The sequence below is a fragment of the Myodes glareolus genome, chromosome 5 (genome assembly GCF_982192425.1).
Source record: "Myodes glareolus chromosome 5, mMyoGla1.1, whole genome shotgun sequence".
In the NCBI taxonomy this organism is placed as follows: Eukaryota; Metazoa; Chordata; class Mammalia; order Rodentia; family Cricetidae; genus Myodes; species Myodes glareolus.
In genome coordinates this window covers 24,626,805-24,641,828 of record NC_142030.1, presented here as the reverse complement: position 1 = coordinate 24,641,828, position 15,024 = coordinate 24,626,805, and the positions used below count along the sequence as shown (strand labels likewise).

At 43.9% G+C, this 15,024-nt stretch overlaps 1 protein-coding gene across 4 annotated transcripts in view; it reads right to left on the bottom strand.

The window, feature by feature from the left end:
* The window catches only part of C5H1orf226 (chromosome 5 C1orf226 homolog), a 297,311-nt gene that overhangs the window by 44,305 nt on the left and 237,982 nt on the right, over window positions 1–15,024 (bottom strand). For all 4 annotated transcript variants that reach the window (XM_085687715.2, XM_085687716.2, XM_087906163.1 and 1 more), the window contains exon 5: window positions 5,857–5,965. In XM_085687715.2, coding sequence (XP_085543841.2) covers window positions 5,857–5,965 — 109 coding nt within the window. The remainder of the gene's footprint in view (window positions 1–5,856; window positions 5,966–15,024) is intronic.

The following is a 15,024-nucleotide window of genomic DNA, read 5'->3' as shown; positions in this document are numbered from 1 at the left end:
TTCTTCTTTCCAGAAGCCTTGCTATTGGTCTACCATCCCTCTGCTCTGTGGCGACCCCTCTCCATCTTCTGGACCCTGGGGATTGATCTCCCAAGTACTTCTGAGTTCTAGGGAGTTGACTTCCACCAAGTCAGGTGCGCAAGGACTTTTGTAATTCTCCCCTGTCCACAGCAATAAAGTACAGTGCCTTTATGTTGAGCTCAACTATTGCAGAATCTACCAAGAATAGAACTGAATGTCATGTTTCTTTAATGTGTCACTTAAAGGCATCTCAGAAAGGAGCTGGGGAGATAGTTCAGCTGGGAGACACAAGCACACAAGGCCTGAGTTTGATTTTCAGAATATACAAATACACACAGACACACACACACGGGGGGGGGGCAGGAGAAGGAGGGAGACAGAGTGTGAGCATGAGGCCTGGTGCCTCAAGTGTATAATTAATCCCAGCATTAGGGAGATGGAGACAGGCGTATTCCTTGGGCTTGCTGGCCAGCTAACCTAGCCTAATGAACAAATTCCAGGCCAATGAAGAGATTTTGCTTCAAAAAACAAGTTGGATGGCACCTGAGGAATGACATCAAGGTTGACCTCTGGCCTCTGAATGAACACAAACACCCACAAAATAAATTAAAGCTACCTTCAGTTTGGCGTTGTCAAGGGACTACGAGCTGAAGCATGAATATATTTACATGTGGGTATCAACATGTAACATACTAAGGGTTTAAAATAAATGATAGGTGGGTCAGGATTTTGTCCACTGTGTTGTTGATGACTTAATTACATAATTTGATAGAGGGACCTCTTTGGACAATGAATCACTGCCCAGTATGGAAAATTTACTTTCAAAGTGGATCTGACTTTCAACACTGATGGGAAATAATGGTCATAATCTCAGTTCTGTCAGTATCTATCTAGAGGACAAGGGATGGGTTAACTCACCTTTCCAAATGTTACTAGACACTGGTCATTCCCCTGGAACTAGAGTTGCAGACAATTGCGAGCTACTATATGGGTGCTGACAATCAAACCTGGGTCCTCTGGAAGAGCAGCCAGTGCTCTTAATCTCTGAGTTATCTCTCCAACCTGACACTTGTCATTCTTTTCTTTTAAAAGATTTTATTTATTTATTATGTATACAACATTCTGCCTCCGTGTATGCCTGCATACCAGGAGAGGGCGCCAGATCTCATTACAAATGATTGTGAGCCATCACGTGGTTGCTGGGAATTAAACTCAGGACCTCTGGAAGAGCAGCCAGTGCTCTTAACCACTGAGCCATCTCTCCAGCCCCCCACTTGTCAGTCTTTAACACATGATCGTCACTGCCCTTCCAAACCTCCTGTAAACTCTAAAGGACAGATCAGCTTTGTATCTGTGGACCCCAGTTTGCTGATAAGAGCGTGACAAAAGGAAGCAACTTCTCCTTACCCAACCCAACTAAACTGTGATTGCAGGAAAAGAGGATGTCAAGGAGCTGACTTTGCGGCTGGTAGAACTCCCTGAGCTCCTGCTAACCACTAACAATGCCTAAGGAAATGTGCTAATAAGCACAGCTATGCGCATCAGGCCTGAGTGCACCCCCAGGGGATGTGAAAATACATGTCAAGAGGGTGACATCCTCACCACAGGACAGGTGGAGAGGCCAAGGGTTTGGAAATAGTCTTGCAAATGATACTATCACTATATCCCAGGAGGAGGGAAGCACAGGAAATGCCAAGTTGCCAGGAAGTCATCATCAAGAGCGTCCACTGTTTCCCAGCACCAATGGGCAAGATGCTGGGACCTCTTCACCCCAACCCTGACATGGAGAACTTGCTCCTTCAGATCGGAAACACCAGTCCACGGCACACGCAAGAACTAGCATTCCTAACATGCCTTTCATCTTCTTGGATGGCTGGAAGACTCAAGCCCTGAGAGGTTCTTGGGTTTCTCTTCATTGCCCAGGGTTAGTGGTAACAGCTCTGGACTGTCAAGGAGGAAGCCTACCTAGTTCTAATTTCAGCGACGTTATCCATTCTCTGTGTGACCAGGGGTAATTCACTATCCTGGGCCATTTCTTTTGCTAGTTATAAAGTGGGGGCCAAACATCGTTAACCATATAAGGACACTACAGGAGGAATACCTATGTCACAGTGTGTTGGGGCCCTCAAGAGTTAAGGAGTTCTTTATAAGCAAGTAGTGATTACAGCAAAAGCCACTACAAATGGGCCTTGGGGACCAAGGTTACACCTTAGGTATATGATTTTATTTTTCCTTATTATTTATTCATTCATTTATTTATTGAGACAGGGTTTCCCTGTGTAGCCCTGCCTGTCCCAGAACTAGACCAGACTGGCCTCAAACTCAGAGATCTACCTGCTTCTGCCTCTGCCTCCTGAGTGCTGGGATTTAAGGCGTGCGCTGTCTAGCTTCCGGTGAGAGTCCAACAGCTGCAAATAAACAGCTGCAGGTTAAACCTCAAGATGAGAAGCACACGGGTCATTCATGTAATGACTAGAGAAAGATCCAGCGATACAGAATAATCGTGTTGGAAGTTAGGGGTAGGGATTCCCTAAAGAGGAAGACTGAGATGTCTGGCCAGTATTCTCAATCACCAGAAGAGACAACCTATTTTCTATAGCAAGGGTGACACTGCATTAGAGGCCCATCATGAGAAACATGTCACCGGCACACAGAGAGACATGGTGCGGGACGGTGGTACCTAAATCTCGGGCACAGCAAGCAAGACACTTACTCAAGGCTTTTCTATGCTGTGATCAATCTGAGAACTCGGGAAAGCATTGGGTCTCCTGGCTTCCCACCAATGTGACTCTTAATGGTCCACAACCATCCTTGAAAGATACATTTCCTTAGGGTCTACAGTTCTTTCTCCCTGTCTCTTAAATATGCCTATGATTTGCCAATTAAAACTCCTTCCCAAGCTATTATCTCTAGAAACCAGAAGGGCTTTGTAAGAAAGTTAAACACTTATTTGGAGGCCAACCAGGATGGCGCCCAAAACCTCCCAGACACATTCCCCACCCCTCCCACACTGGGTTTCCTTTGCTGAACAATTCCTTGCGCTTTCCTGGCTTGGAAACGGGTCCTCCTGTCTAGAGTTTAACAGCAACAGTGCTCATAGTCCAGGCGGTCTGGAAATAATTCTCCTAGCTGCATGGCTGCAGGCCAGCACAGGGCCTGAGAACCAACCCTACAAAGAGCTATGGACTCAGTAGGTAAGGGCAAAAGGGATACAGAAAGCAGGAGAGGCAGAGAATGAGAAGTAGCTCTGAGAGCTAGGAGGTCTGAAAGAGACTGGGGTGACCCGAAGCAGAGAATGTGTCCTTGGTCAATAGGAGCTCGATTCGGTACCTAACTCTAAGACCCAGGTTCTAGGTGGAGGCCATTCTCACACTCTGGTTTGGCAGCAGGACACCCCAGCCTGCTGAGCCACCAGACTAGATCCCCAAAAGGATCCAGGATCTCCTTCACTTATGTTTTTTGCTCAAAATCCTTTTGTTCTGTGTGTTTTCTTGTTCTAGCCACTGTTTTTCTATGAAAATCTGGAAAATGACTTAGACTGAGATTTCACTTACTAATCTATGAAAATGAAAATAAAAAGCGTTTATTTTACCTTCCTCAATACACATTATAAAGATAAAATGAGATTAAACAATGTTAGCAGTTGGTAAATGACCACGTTATTTATAACTCAAATCTCTAAGTTGTTCACAGTCTACATATGAGACTATAAACACTGCATAGGTAAGAACTCAACGGAAGCAGGGGTGGTTCACTTTTGGGTGGCATACGAGAGAACACACCAGACAGTCCAGTCGCTATCCATCAACGAGCCTCTCACTCTCCTAGTCCCTAAACCCGTCCATCCCCAGTGACTAGGGCTTATTCTCTCTCCTTCCTACTCAAGTTCCCTTAAGTTCTAACACACAACCTAGTATGGCCTTACTTACATCTCCTGCCCTTTCAACTGTCATATAGACGGTAAGCCTGGCAATTCATTCAGCATCTCATCTCAGTAAGAAGTTACTGCTCCTTTCCTATCCTACACTCCTTTCCGGTTCAAGAACTTTCTAGTCCATTCTATGACATATTTCAAAAGGGTCTGAGACCTGAAGAGGGAGCTCAAAGAAAGAACCTTTGTAAAAGATCCTAAACTTCATCCCCAGTATAGCCGATCAATCAACCAATCAAATAAACAAACAATATACAAAAGCCCTAAAAACAGAGTGTGTAAGGGCACAGATCTTAGAGGGCATGGTAAGTTATCATGGTGTTCCTCCTTCATAGAAAACAAGACACCTATCTAATATAAGTTATGATGGTTTATTTGGCAACTTTTTGACTATATGATGGTGCAAAAGCTACACATACGTATGTATGTATACATGTATAGTAGAAATTATACTTCAAAATTTGAGGTTTTCCCCCTAGACTAATGGTGTTCAGTAGGAAATGCTTGTGGTACTGGACAGTGGCAGCCAGTCACAGCTCCCAGAAATGGCCAGTTCACAGAGACTGCACTGTTGAGTAATAAATGGATGCTATATTGGATATATTAAAAACACTTTCAATATTTATAATATTTTCAACTTAAGATGGGTTAATCATGACATAACTTCCCTCATGTCAAGAAACACATGTGTTAATGAATTCCGATCCTGTCAGGTCTTGTAGTACCCCATTTGATCATGATAAAGTACCCACAAGTCTACGAGCAACACCTTAAGGCACAGAAGGGAATGTGCAGGCAGCGGACCTGAGTCTTATAAGAAGACAGACTTGAAGGTTTCTCTCTGAGAATAGAACTGTAAGACCTTAGAAACTGCTGGGGTGCTTTCCAAAACATACACCGCATGGAAAAAACATGACTCTGTAGCCAAATCAGTTTTTGAAATGCTAGCTTAAATAAGGTAAGAGGCTTCCTTAACATCAGGGTCTCTCAGAAAATTAAATATAGTAGTAATAACACGGAACACTTCAGGTGATAAATGTTTAAAAATACATTAATTTTTGACAAATGCTGGTTTTAAGGCATCAGAGAAAGTGGGAAGGGAACAAGATTGGGTAACTGGAATGAATATAATTGAAACACATTATATACATGTATGAAAAAGACATAAATCTCATTATTATGTATAGTTGTATAATTATTATTTGCTAATAAAACATTTTTTTAGAAGAAAATGTTAATTTTGTCTATCCTCAATGTATCTTAAAGAAGCTGAGAGTCGGTGGGTTGGCAATCGACTTAAATCATAATGGACTACAGTAGGAGGGTGGAGTTAATTCTAGGTTTTCTACCCCTCAGACAGGCATTCCAAATCCTAGTTTTGTATGTCAGGCTCTAGAGGAATGACAGAGAGAAAGGGCACCTCTACAGAAGTGTAAAAATTACATTTACCCAGTGTCAAGGTTGTCATATTAAAATAATTTCCCATGACAACCGATATCGTACCCTAAGCTAAATTAGATTCCCCATGCCATGATTTACTAATACAGCTGGACCACTGAGTTACACACAAGACTGGGGTCAAGGGTCACCTTAGTTAATGCTTCTTTCCTGCAAGCTAAGGTCAGCATCTCTGCTGGTTCTGCATATCTGGTCCTCTCTCAAAAGATGTATCCAACAGTGGACCCCTCTCCATTGCTATATGTAACTAAGTACCAAGTTCAGATGATGCTAAAATCAAAGAGGGTTTCATCGTATTGGAGCAATGACAGGTGACTAACGTAGTGTTACCAGTTCTGGCATTAAAACATTCACCTCCAAACCTCAACCAGGGAGACAAGTCAATGACAGATATGTGCTGGGTCCATCAGACAAAAGTAGCAGACAGCCCATGACAGCCCTCTTACCTTCTTTTTGGACTTAAAGACATTACACCTGAAGATGTTGCTAGCCCCATCCCGCGCGATATAGCTGAAGATTTTCAAGTCTTGGGAATCATGGGAGACGTAGAAGATCCTATGGAAAGAACAACAGAAAAACACACTGAATGTGGCATTCAGTCCAGGGTGTCCACAGGAAGCCTCTGATCACGAAGAGGCGGAAGGCAGAACTCACTGATGCCAAACCATCAAAGAAAACCCTTTTCCTGTGGGATCCAAAGGCTGCCATGCAGGAGGCTCTCCAAACATGGCTGCTCCTGTGAGGGCCTTCCAGATTTGGAAGAGCAGGCATGGTAGGGTGTGGAAACCACATTAATATTGACTACATCCTGAGGTGGCCAACCTCTGTTGGAAGGGGGAAAAATAGTTCCCATCTTTGCCTGAGCAATAAATCTATATTAAACCCAGGAAAATGTACACAAGTTTTCTGAGACCTGCTCATATTTATCCCCCAAAAAGGAGCCTTGGGAAATTAACAATCGGGCCATGTTGAAAAACCTAAGACATTTGCATTATTACAGGTCTCCGGGTGACAGTGATTTCATTTCCCACTCCATTCTGCATGAGCCAGGTTTCTAAATATTCCTCACAGATCTTGGAAAGCATGGGCAGCCAGGTGCCGTGGCAGCAGCAGGGCACTGAGTGTTCCTGAGCTCACAAGACTTCTGTGTAGATATCAACACACAAGTAAGATGTGGTACGGTGAAAAATCCAGCAGTGGAAGGGGCAGAGTACAATGGAGGCCACTGTTTTAGAAAATATGGCCAAACAATGCACTGCGATTCAGAGACCTAGATGGCACGTGCAATGCAATTGCAGAAATTGCTGGGTAAAAGCACTATAGGAAGCAGAAACAGAGGTTACGAGCCAGCCCTACAGCACAGAAGGTGCTAGGGGGTTTGAAAAATGACCAGTGTGATTCAAGCAAGATCACAGAACCCAAGGTCAGAACACAGAGGAAGTTCAGAGCGTGTATTCTAAGTCGAAGATGAGAGACCACTGGGGAGCTCTTGAGCTGATGACTAACTTCTTTATGCTTAGAACCAAAAGTTCCCTCTGGCTGCTGGCTTGGGGCTTTACGGAGGTAGAGACAAAAGTGGAGGCAGAAGTAAAAGTGGGGAAGATTATAAACGACGTCCTGGAGGCTGTCTTAACACGGGCTGGTCCAGGGTTCTACCGGAGCATAAAATGGAGCAGTGGAGGGCAGTGGGGTCAGCTCTGAGTGGTTAGAGTACAGCTCTTAATGAAGTCTGCTGGGGCCACAAGTTCTTCACAAATCTTTTTTTCTTTTCTCAATAATAACATTGACAACATTGGTAACTTTCATAGGTAGGTTTCTATCTATCTATCTATCTATCTACTACTTATCTATATTTATATCTATCTTTTTTCCCTTTTTTTCGAGACAGGGTTTCTCTGTAGCTTTGGAGCCTGTCCAGGGACTAGCTCTTGTAGACCAGATTGATCTTGAACTCACAGAGATCCAACTGCTTCTGCCTCCCAAGTGCTGGGATTAAAGGTGTGTGCCACCACCGCCCAGCTATCTCTGTCTATCCTGAGTCAGGGTCTTGTTATGTAGCCCTAAAACTCTTATATAGCCTAGGCTGGTTTCAACTCAAGGCTATCTTCCTGCCTTAGCCTCCTAAGTGCTAGAACTAAAGGTGTATATAGATGCATACGGCCACCCCTGACAACAGGCCCATTTAAAAAAATTAATATTAAGGATATGGGCAAAAGGATGGAACTTAGTGTCAATAGCTTTGTAAGTTCGTTTACTGCGCTAGAAGTAATGGAACCATTTAGAAGCTTAAATGTGTTGTCTACAAGGTAGGGCTGATCATAGAAATATCTTGTGTGGTTACCAAGAAGATGAATGTATAATAACATACCATGTCACTTCTTGACCAATTTTGCTGCTAAGTAGTTTAGAAACTGGGACTACTCCTAGAAACCTGGTAGAATACTAAAAAGAAAAGTGAGCGGAGACTAAGAACACTGCAAAGGACCCTGGGAAGGCAACCACAACTTCTCTGCTAAATTCTTTTCAAGGCATTTTGGTGTGTGTCATCTTCAAATAGACACCATAGCTTCCTAGAGAACTCATCTGAGGTTGCAGGGTACACAGGATCCCCCTCAGCCTTATAAATATGCAAAATTATTAATATATTAATAGATATTAATAGCAAAGTAGCAATCAAGCTAACAGCTGGGCCACAGTTTCTCCTAACTGAGCTCTAGGCTCATGAAGCAATCCCCTGGACATCCTCCCTCCTGGAGACTCAAGTTTCTCAGACTTACCTGTCTGCTACCTACAGTCACCATTAGCCCCTCCCTGCCCTTCTCTTCTGCACGGCCTCAATGATCACAATATCCGCTCAAGACAGAAATCTAGGGACCGGCCTTGAGTCCTTCCCTCTTCTGTTGCCAGTACCTGTTCCTCATGATCAGGTTCTCAGCACTTCTCCACAGCGTGTCTCTCATTTGTTTTCCTCATCTCCACAGTCTGCTTTTGTTCGGTTGCAATGCGTTCCCCAGGATGCATGCGTCTCTATTTCCTACCTTGCTGCCAACCCATTCTTTACGGCGCTAGCGCTGATCTTTTTTAAAAACAGGCTACACTCCACTATTTTTATCCCCAAACCATCTAAAGGCTTCCTACTGTCTGCAGGGTAAAGCCCAGCCCCTCTACCTTGGAGTATCTGCCCTCTTTCCATCTCATTCCAGAGCCCTGACCTCCCCAGGTCTGCAGAGCCAGCTACACACATCCTCTTGAGTTTGCAATCCCCGGGGACACCCTGCAGATCCTTTAAGACTTGGATCAGAGAAACCTTCTTTCTCCCTCAGCAGGCTGAGCTGCTTAACTCCCTGGGGCTCGCCTGTGTCACAGCGTGCCTCACACTATGATATTTGTACAGAAGATCTTTGAAGAGACGAGGACTCCTCTTGGCATTCCCAGGGCCAGCACAGTGACTGGCAAGTGGGAGACAGGCATTCCCACCGTCGTTAAGGAGAATCTGTAATGTAGTCTGCCCAACTACTCATTTTCCCTACAGGAAGTCAGGACCAGTTAGTTCAGATGCATCACATATAAAACTCCTTTGATCAAGGTTTTAATTTATTATGTAATGCCCTTAAGGACCGAGAGCTGGATTTAAAACTGACACAGCAGAGATGAATGTGAACTATCAAGCCAACAAGACACAGAGATATGGAAAGTATGCAGGGGTGGCGGCGAGCTAAGGTTAATATAACCTTAATAGACAAAGCTCCTTTTCAGCCCATCTGGTGACAACCTCTGCGTGGAAACTGTCACTCTTTCTGGACTCTAGCTCTCTGGAGACCACTCTGCTTGCTGTATCTAAGTTCAGAAGTGCCAGGTGTTGTGGTAAAAAGTAAGCAATCTCTACGCAGCCAAACAAAATTATTTGGTGAATAGAGACAACGTTCTACCAGCAGGACCAAGAAGTAGGACTCTTTCCCATGGGGCCTCATTCCTTAGCAAATGACTAAATCCAGAAGTTACAGGCTCAGTTCTAGACTTCTAGATACAGAAATACATACCGAGAATCTTTATTCTTCATTATTTGGTTTGCTGAAAAACTGCGGGTGGGGGGTGGGGTGGGTAGTAAAACTGGGAGGGAGGAGGACCATATTTCAGGGATTTACCTCCTCCCTCCTTCTCCCTCCTTCTTCGTCTTTATTCTTAAGATGAGGGTGGTTCTGAACCTGCTTCCAGAAGTGTCCTGGTCAGTCTTCTCACCCCTCACCATAGTCATCAAGGGTAGGGCACTAATGCAGACCATTAAAGGAGTAATGGTCCTAAGGTTTTGAAAGGCTTTGCTCCTCTTCAAGTTCAAAGATCTCTTGCTTTCATTTCATAATATGCGCAGAATTAAAATTTTCCCTTATTTAATAAAACATAAACATAAGAACCTGTACAGATTCTTACGTCCATATACATTTCCATAAAGAGTGAGAATTTCACAATATCTTGCATAAATTATACTTGGCATTTATCATCATGTTGGAGTTCAGGTGGACAAAGCCATAAAGATCCATAAGACTATCCAGTAATACCCCTTTCCTGTTTCCTGAACTAATAGTTTACAGGTAAAATTGCATTTCTGCTGAGGATGGTGGTCATAGAGTAAAAATAGAATTTTAGATTAAAACACACACACACACACACACACACACACACACACACACAATCCAAACAACCATAAAGACATCAGGCTTGGAAGGGTTTGTCAGTGATAGGCAATTTGTTTCCTGAGAGAGTATCCATTCCCTTTTGGGAAGGTCCTAATTACTTGGAAACGTTCCCTTATGTTGATTGGAAATCTACCCACAGGAATTCAGTGAAGGAAGGAAAATGGGTACAAAGACTGGCCTGAGGGTAGGACAGACCTAGATTTCAACAGAGGCTCTACAGTGATGCTGGACTTAGCCACACCTCCTCCCTGATCTGGCTCCTTGCTCTCTAGCTGTCCAATGGGGGTGGTCGTACTGCTGACCCTCATTTACAGTGCTGAAAGAAAGGGTGCAGGGGGTTGACTTAGAGCGAGTGGTTGACAATGGCAACTGCTCATATTAGGTCCACCTTCTACTCTGACACCTTAAATAAGCCTATTGACAATGACTTCAATATTTGTATCCAGCTACTACATTTGCATTTATTTTGTTAATTCCCTCTTAGAGACAAACATTTCCTCTTCCTTCAGTAGTTCAACTAACCCATCTCCAGATCTCCTTTTGCTCTGGCGGATTGGCACTGTGGAAAGAATATGAGCTTTGGAATAAGAAAGATCCAGGCTCAAGTCATAGGTTTGCTACTTCTTAGCTGTTCGGCTTCAGCAAGACAGTTGAATGATGTAACCTTTTGTTCCTGTATCTAAAACAGCGCAGTGATGACTTCTATCTGGTACTATCTTACACGCTAACATATGTATACAGCATTCAATCTGATGCCTAACACACAATGAGCTGCTTGCTCAGTAAACAGGAGTATCACTTTCCTTTTTAACCTTTTATAGCCATGTAAAAACTTGCCATTGACTCCTCTGAAACAAATGCATTTCCATAAAGCGATCTGGCAACACAGACAATATCTTTTGATGAATATTTCTATGCCTGAGAGCTGAATTTTCATCAGAGATCTGGTTTTTTCTTTAGTTACAGTGTCTCACTGCTGGCTCGCATTGTGGTCAACTCACAGCTTCAAAGGCTGTTTGCACATTTGCTCTGAGGCAGATTTGCTGAGCACACCTGGGCACCTAGCTTCTGGGACTGGCTCCTAACGGTAGCTCTTTCCTTTTCCAAGCACTCACAGGCCATCTGCTCAACTGCCTTCTAGATTCTGTCTACGGTAACGACGAATCCACTCTTCTCCAGTTCCTGGATCTAGATGTCCCTTCTTTAAAAGGCAGGATGTCTTTTTATAATCTAATATATGCACTTCACAATGTTACAAAGACAAGCAAATGGTATTTTGGAATCACACTTTTGAGGATCCAAGGGACTGAGGAGGTCTGGACACACTGAAAGAAGATGTAATACTTCCTTGCTTTTATATTTTACATCTTCTGTTGTTCTACATCACATATGTTCTAGTGTTTCTAACTTGAAGATCAGTTTTCTACATGACAGTGTTGGGGGGAGAAAAGAGATGATTGGGAGGTGGGGAGACTTGAGGGCTTCTCTCTCTGCACTAACGTTTTCTTCCCTTCCCTCTTTCCCTCGTCTTCTGCCTTGCCCACTTGTCCAGTGTCCAGGCTCTTAGCTCGCACCGAAGGCTTTTCTCTTGCACTCGTTTTGAAGCCCTCTCTCACCACGTGTACTTCCCAATGTACACAGCATGAAAATCTACACAGCTACGTGATTTCTCTTGATAGCCTTATATTCTGGAATGTGTAGTCAACTATGCTGTACCTTCATCTTCAACTTTTCGTCTCTCTAGCCACAATGCCACTTCTTACCATGCCATGCTTCTCTCCGAGCTCTATGGAGCCATGGCCTCTTTGATGCCCAGCTTTATGTGTCAGCTTGTTAGGGCCATGAGTCCAGCACTGCTCTGGGTATATCCGTGAGTCTGTTCTGGATGATAACATTTTAAACAGTGGACTCGGCAAAGCATATTGTCCTCCACAGTGTATGTGGGCCTCAAGTGAAGGCCTAAGTAGGACACAGTGGCTGACCAAGAGGGACTTCCTCCTGCCTGAACACTGCTGCAGCACTGGTCTTTGCTGGTGTCTGGGCTTGGACTGAAACATCAGCTTTTGGGGCTGCAAACCCACCAGCTTTTGGAGTGAAAGGTATACTAGCGGCTTTCCTGGTTCTCAGGCCTTCAGACTTGGGCTGGAACCAGACATCACCTTTCCTGGGTGTCCAGTTTCCCAATTGCAAATCTTGGAAATTCTCAAGTCTCCAGAATCATGAGTCAGATCCTTAAAATAAATCTTTGTGTGTGTTTGTGCGCATGCGTGTGTGCACATGTGGACATATATTTGTGTATATATACATACTAATTCTGTTGGCTCTGTTTCCTATAGAACCTTGATTAATACAGCCATTGTCTTTGTTAGGGTTTCTATTGCTGTGAAGAGACACCATGGCCATGGCAACTCTTATAAAAGAAAAACATTTAATTGTGGCAGCTCGCTTAGAGTTCAGAGGTTCAGTTCATTATCGTCATGACAGGGAGCATGGCAGCATGCAGGCAGACATGGTGTTGGAGCTGAGAATCCTACATCTTGCAAAAGCAAAAGGAAGTGATCTAAGATACTGGGTGATATCTTGAGCATATATGAGACCAAAAGCCTGTCTCCACAATGATGTACTTCCTCCAGTGAGACCACACCTACTCCAACAAGGCCACACCTAATAATGCCACTCCCTTTGGGGGCCATTTTCTTCAAACAACCGCAGCCATAATTTTCCGTGTATTCACATCCTCCCTCCGATGCCTCTCATGTCCATTGAAACGGTCTGTTGATTTTAGAACTCCATAGCTGCTGCAAAGAATGTGGAAAATCTTAAGCTCCCTGGAAGGTTTCCTGCCAGGTCTGTATTTAAGCTCCTCCCCATCCCAGACTCACAGAGAAGTCTCTGCCCTCTTCCTAGTCAACCCCTGCTAGGTCTCACCGAGTCATCCCAACCATGACATAAGCGCAGAACCTGAGGTCAGAGGTCTGGACCTGCCAAGGGCCTTTGAGTCAACTCTGTTCCTTGTCTCAGACCTCATTCTTAATCTTAATTCTTAATCTTTGAAGCCATAATAGTAAAAACATCGTTTACTGTTATGGAGGCCATAAAGTCCATATTAGCCAATGATGAACAGTGGTAGGCAATGTTGTACAAATATTTTAAAACTATGGAAATGAGCCTAGAAGTATCAAATGAAATACCATGAAACATACTCACTGCTCTCCCAATATTACTGTCTTTAGAGGTAGGATAAGGTCGTTCTGTAGCTTGAACGTGGAGCTGCATTAGTCTGTTTTTCATTAATATGAGATACCCATGGCAATATATCTTAAAACAAAAACGAGTGTGTTTATACAGCTCACAGCCTAGAGGCTGTAAGTCTAAACAACATAGCATATGACCTGGTGAGGGTCTCCTCTGGCTGTGTGATCATAGCGGAAAGCATATGGTCCTCTACATGTCCTCTGGTCTCTTTCCCTCTCCTTATGAAGCATCAGCTTGTGCTTAGGGGAGTTCTACTTCAATGATTTAATCGAATCACTTTCTAAGTCACACTTCTAAACATCATTGTCAGTTAGGTTTTCACGCGATACCATTAATACAGTGCTTTAGGGATCAAACTTGGGCATGCATTTGGGGTGGGCTGGGTCAATAGCAAACCACATTCAGAGCACAGTAGGCCAGAGACTTTTTCCCTTGGAGTTCTGTAAGTCATGGGCATTCCTAACTCAGAAAGACATCCCATAGGATGGAGGAGAATGAAAGCCAAGGGAAAAAGACAAGAGATGAAGTAACTACAGTTGGTAGTAACAGAGTCAAGTCATCTTCTTAAGGGAAATCCCCAGGATAGGAAGTATATGTGAAAAACTGCAAACTCCACCTGACTTGGATTATACTTGACCAGAGAGAGCATGATCCTTCCAGCCTGACCCTGCGCCCAGGATATCTCAAACAAGTTTGGTGACCCATCCCCCAAATGAGCGTGCTATCCCCAGAGGACCCTGGGAAGAGCTTGGAACAGGTGCTGGGTCAGAGGGAGGCCAGTGTCTTCTCTGCTTCGCCGAAAGAATACACAGAGAATCTGCATAGGAAGGAACGCAGCGACCCTCACGCCCACTCGTGACACTGCCTGAATACTCTCATGTCCTTTCCTGCTCCCACACCATGACACAGCATCAGGACCATTTCACAGCCGGTCCCAGGTTGTCTCTCACTCTCTTTCCTACACTACATTTATTTTTAGTCCAATCTTTAGAAAACATTGACCTACCTTTGTGTTGATTATTTATCTCTCTTATTACTGGCTCGATCTGCTTATCCTTTTCCTTCTCCTGGACTTACAGGGCTCATTATCATTTTGGCTGCTTCTCTTTTATTAGCAGTTACTTTGATTTGCATCTTTCACATCCCTCATGCTCAAAACAGAAGTCTGCTTTTCTCAGATTTCATTTTCTCAAGGCTTTTTGGCATGGAGCATGTGTGCGTGTGTGTGTGTTAGAATAAACCCCAGCAATGGTGCCCTTTAAGTCCCTCATGGAACCTTCACATGACATGTAGGTATTGTGACACATTGTCCAGTATCTGTTTGTCACAACGAGTGGTATATATGTCATCTGCCACCGTATGCTGTAGAAGGAAGTCTGGGATCTCAGGGCTGGGAGAAACTTTGACAGCCAGGCTCATTTCCCAAACTGCAGGCAAAGGAAAGCAAACACAGGAGCTGGCTTATGAGGTCCTCTCCAGGAACAAATGCATAAATGTCTCCATTACGGCCGCAGAGCATCTCCTGTGCACCCAGAGGAAGGAATAAACACAACTGAGTTTTAAAATCTGCCGAGAGCTAGACAAATGTATGCTTATCTTTTGAGAGTCTAGTTAAGGCACCCTTGTGGTCTATCTCAGCTGTTAATTTATGCTTTAATTTCACAG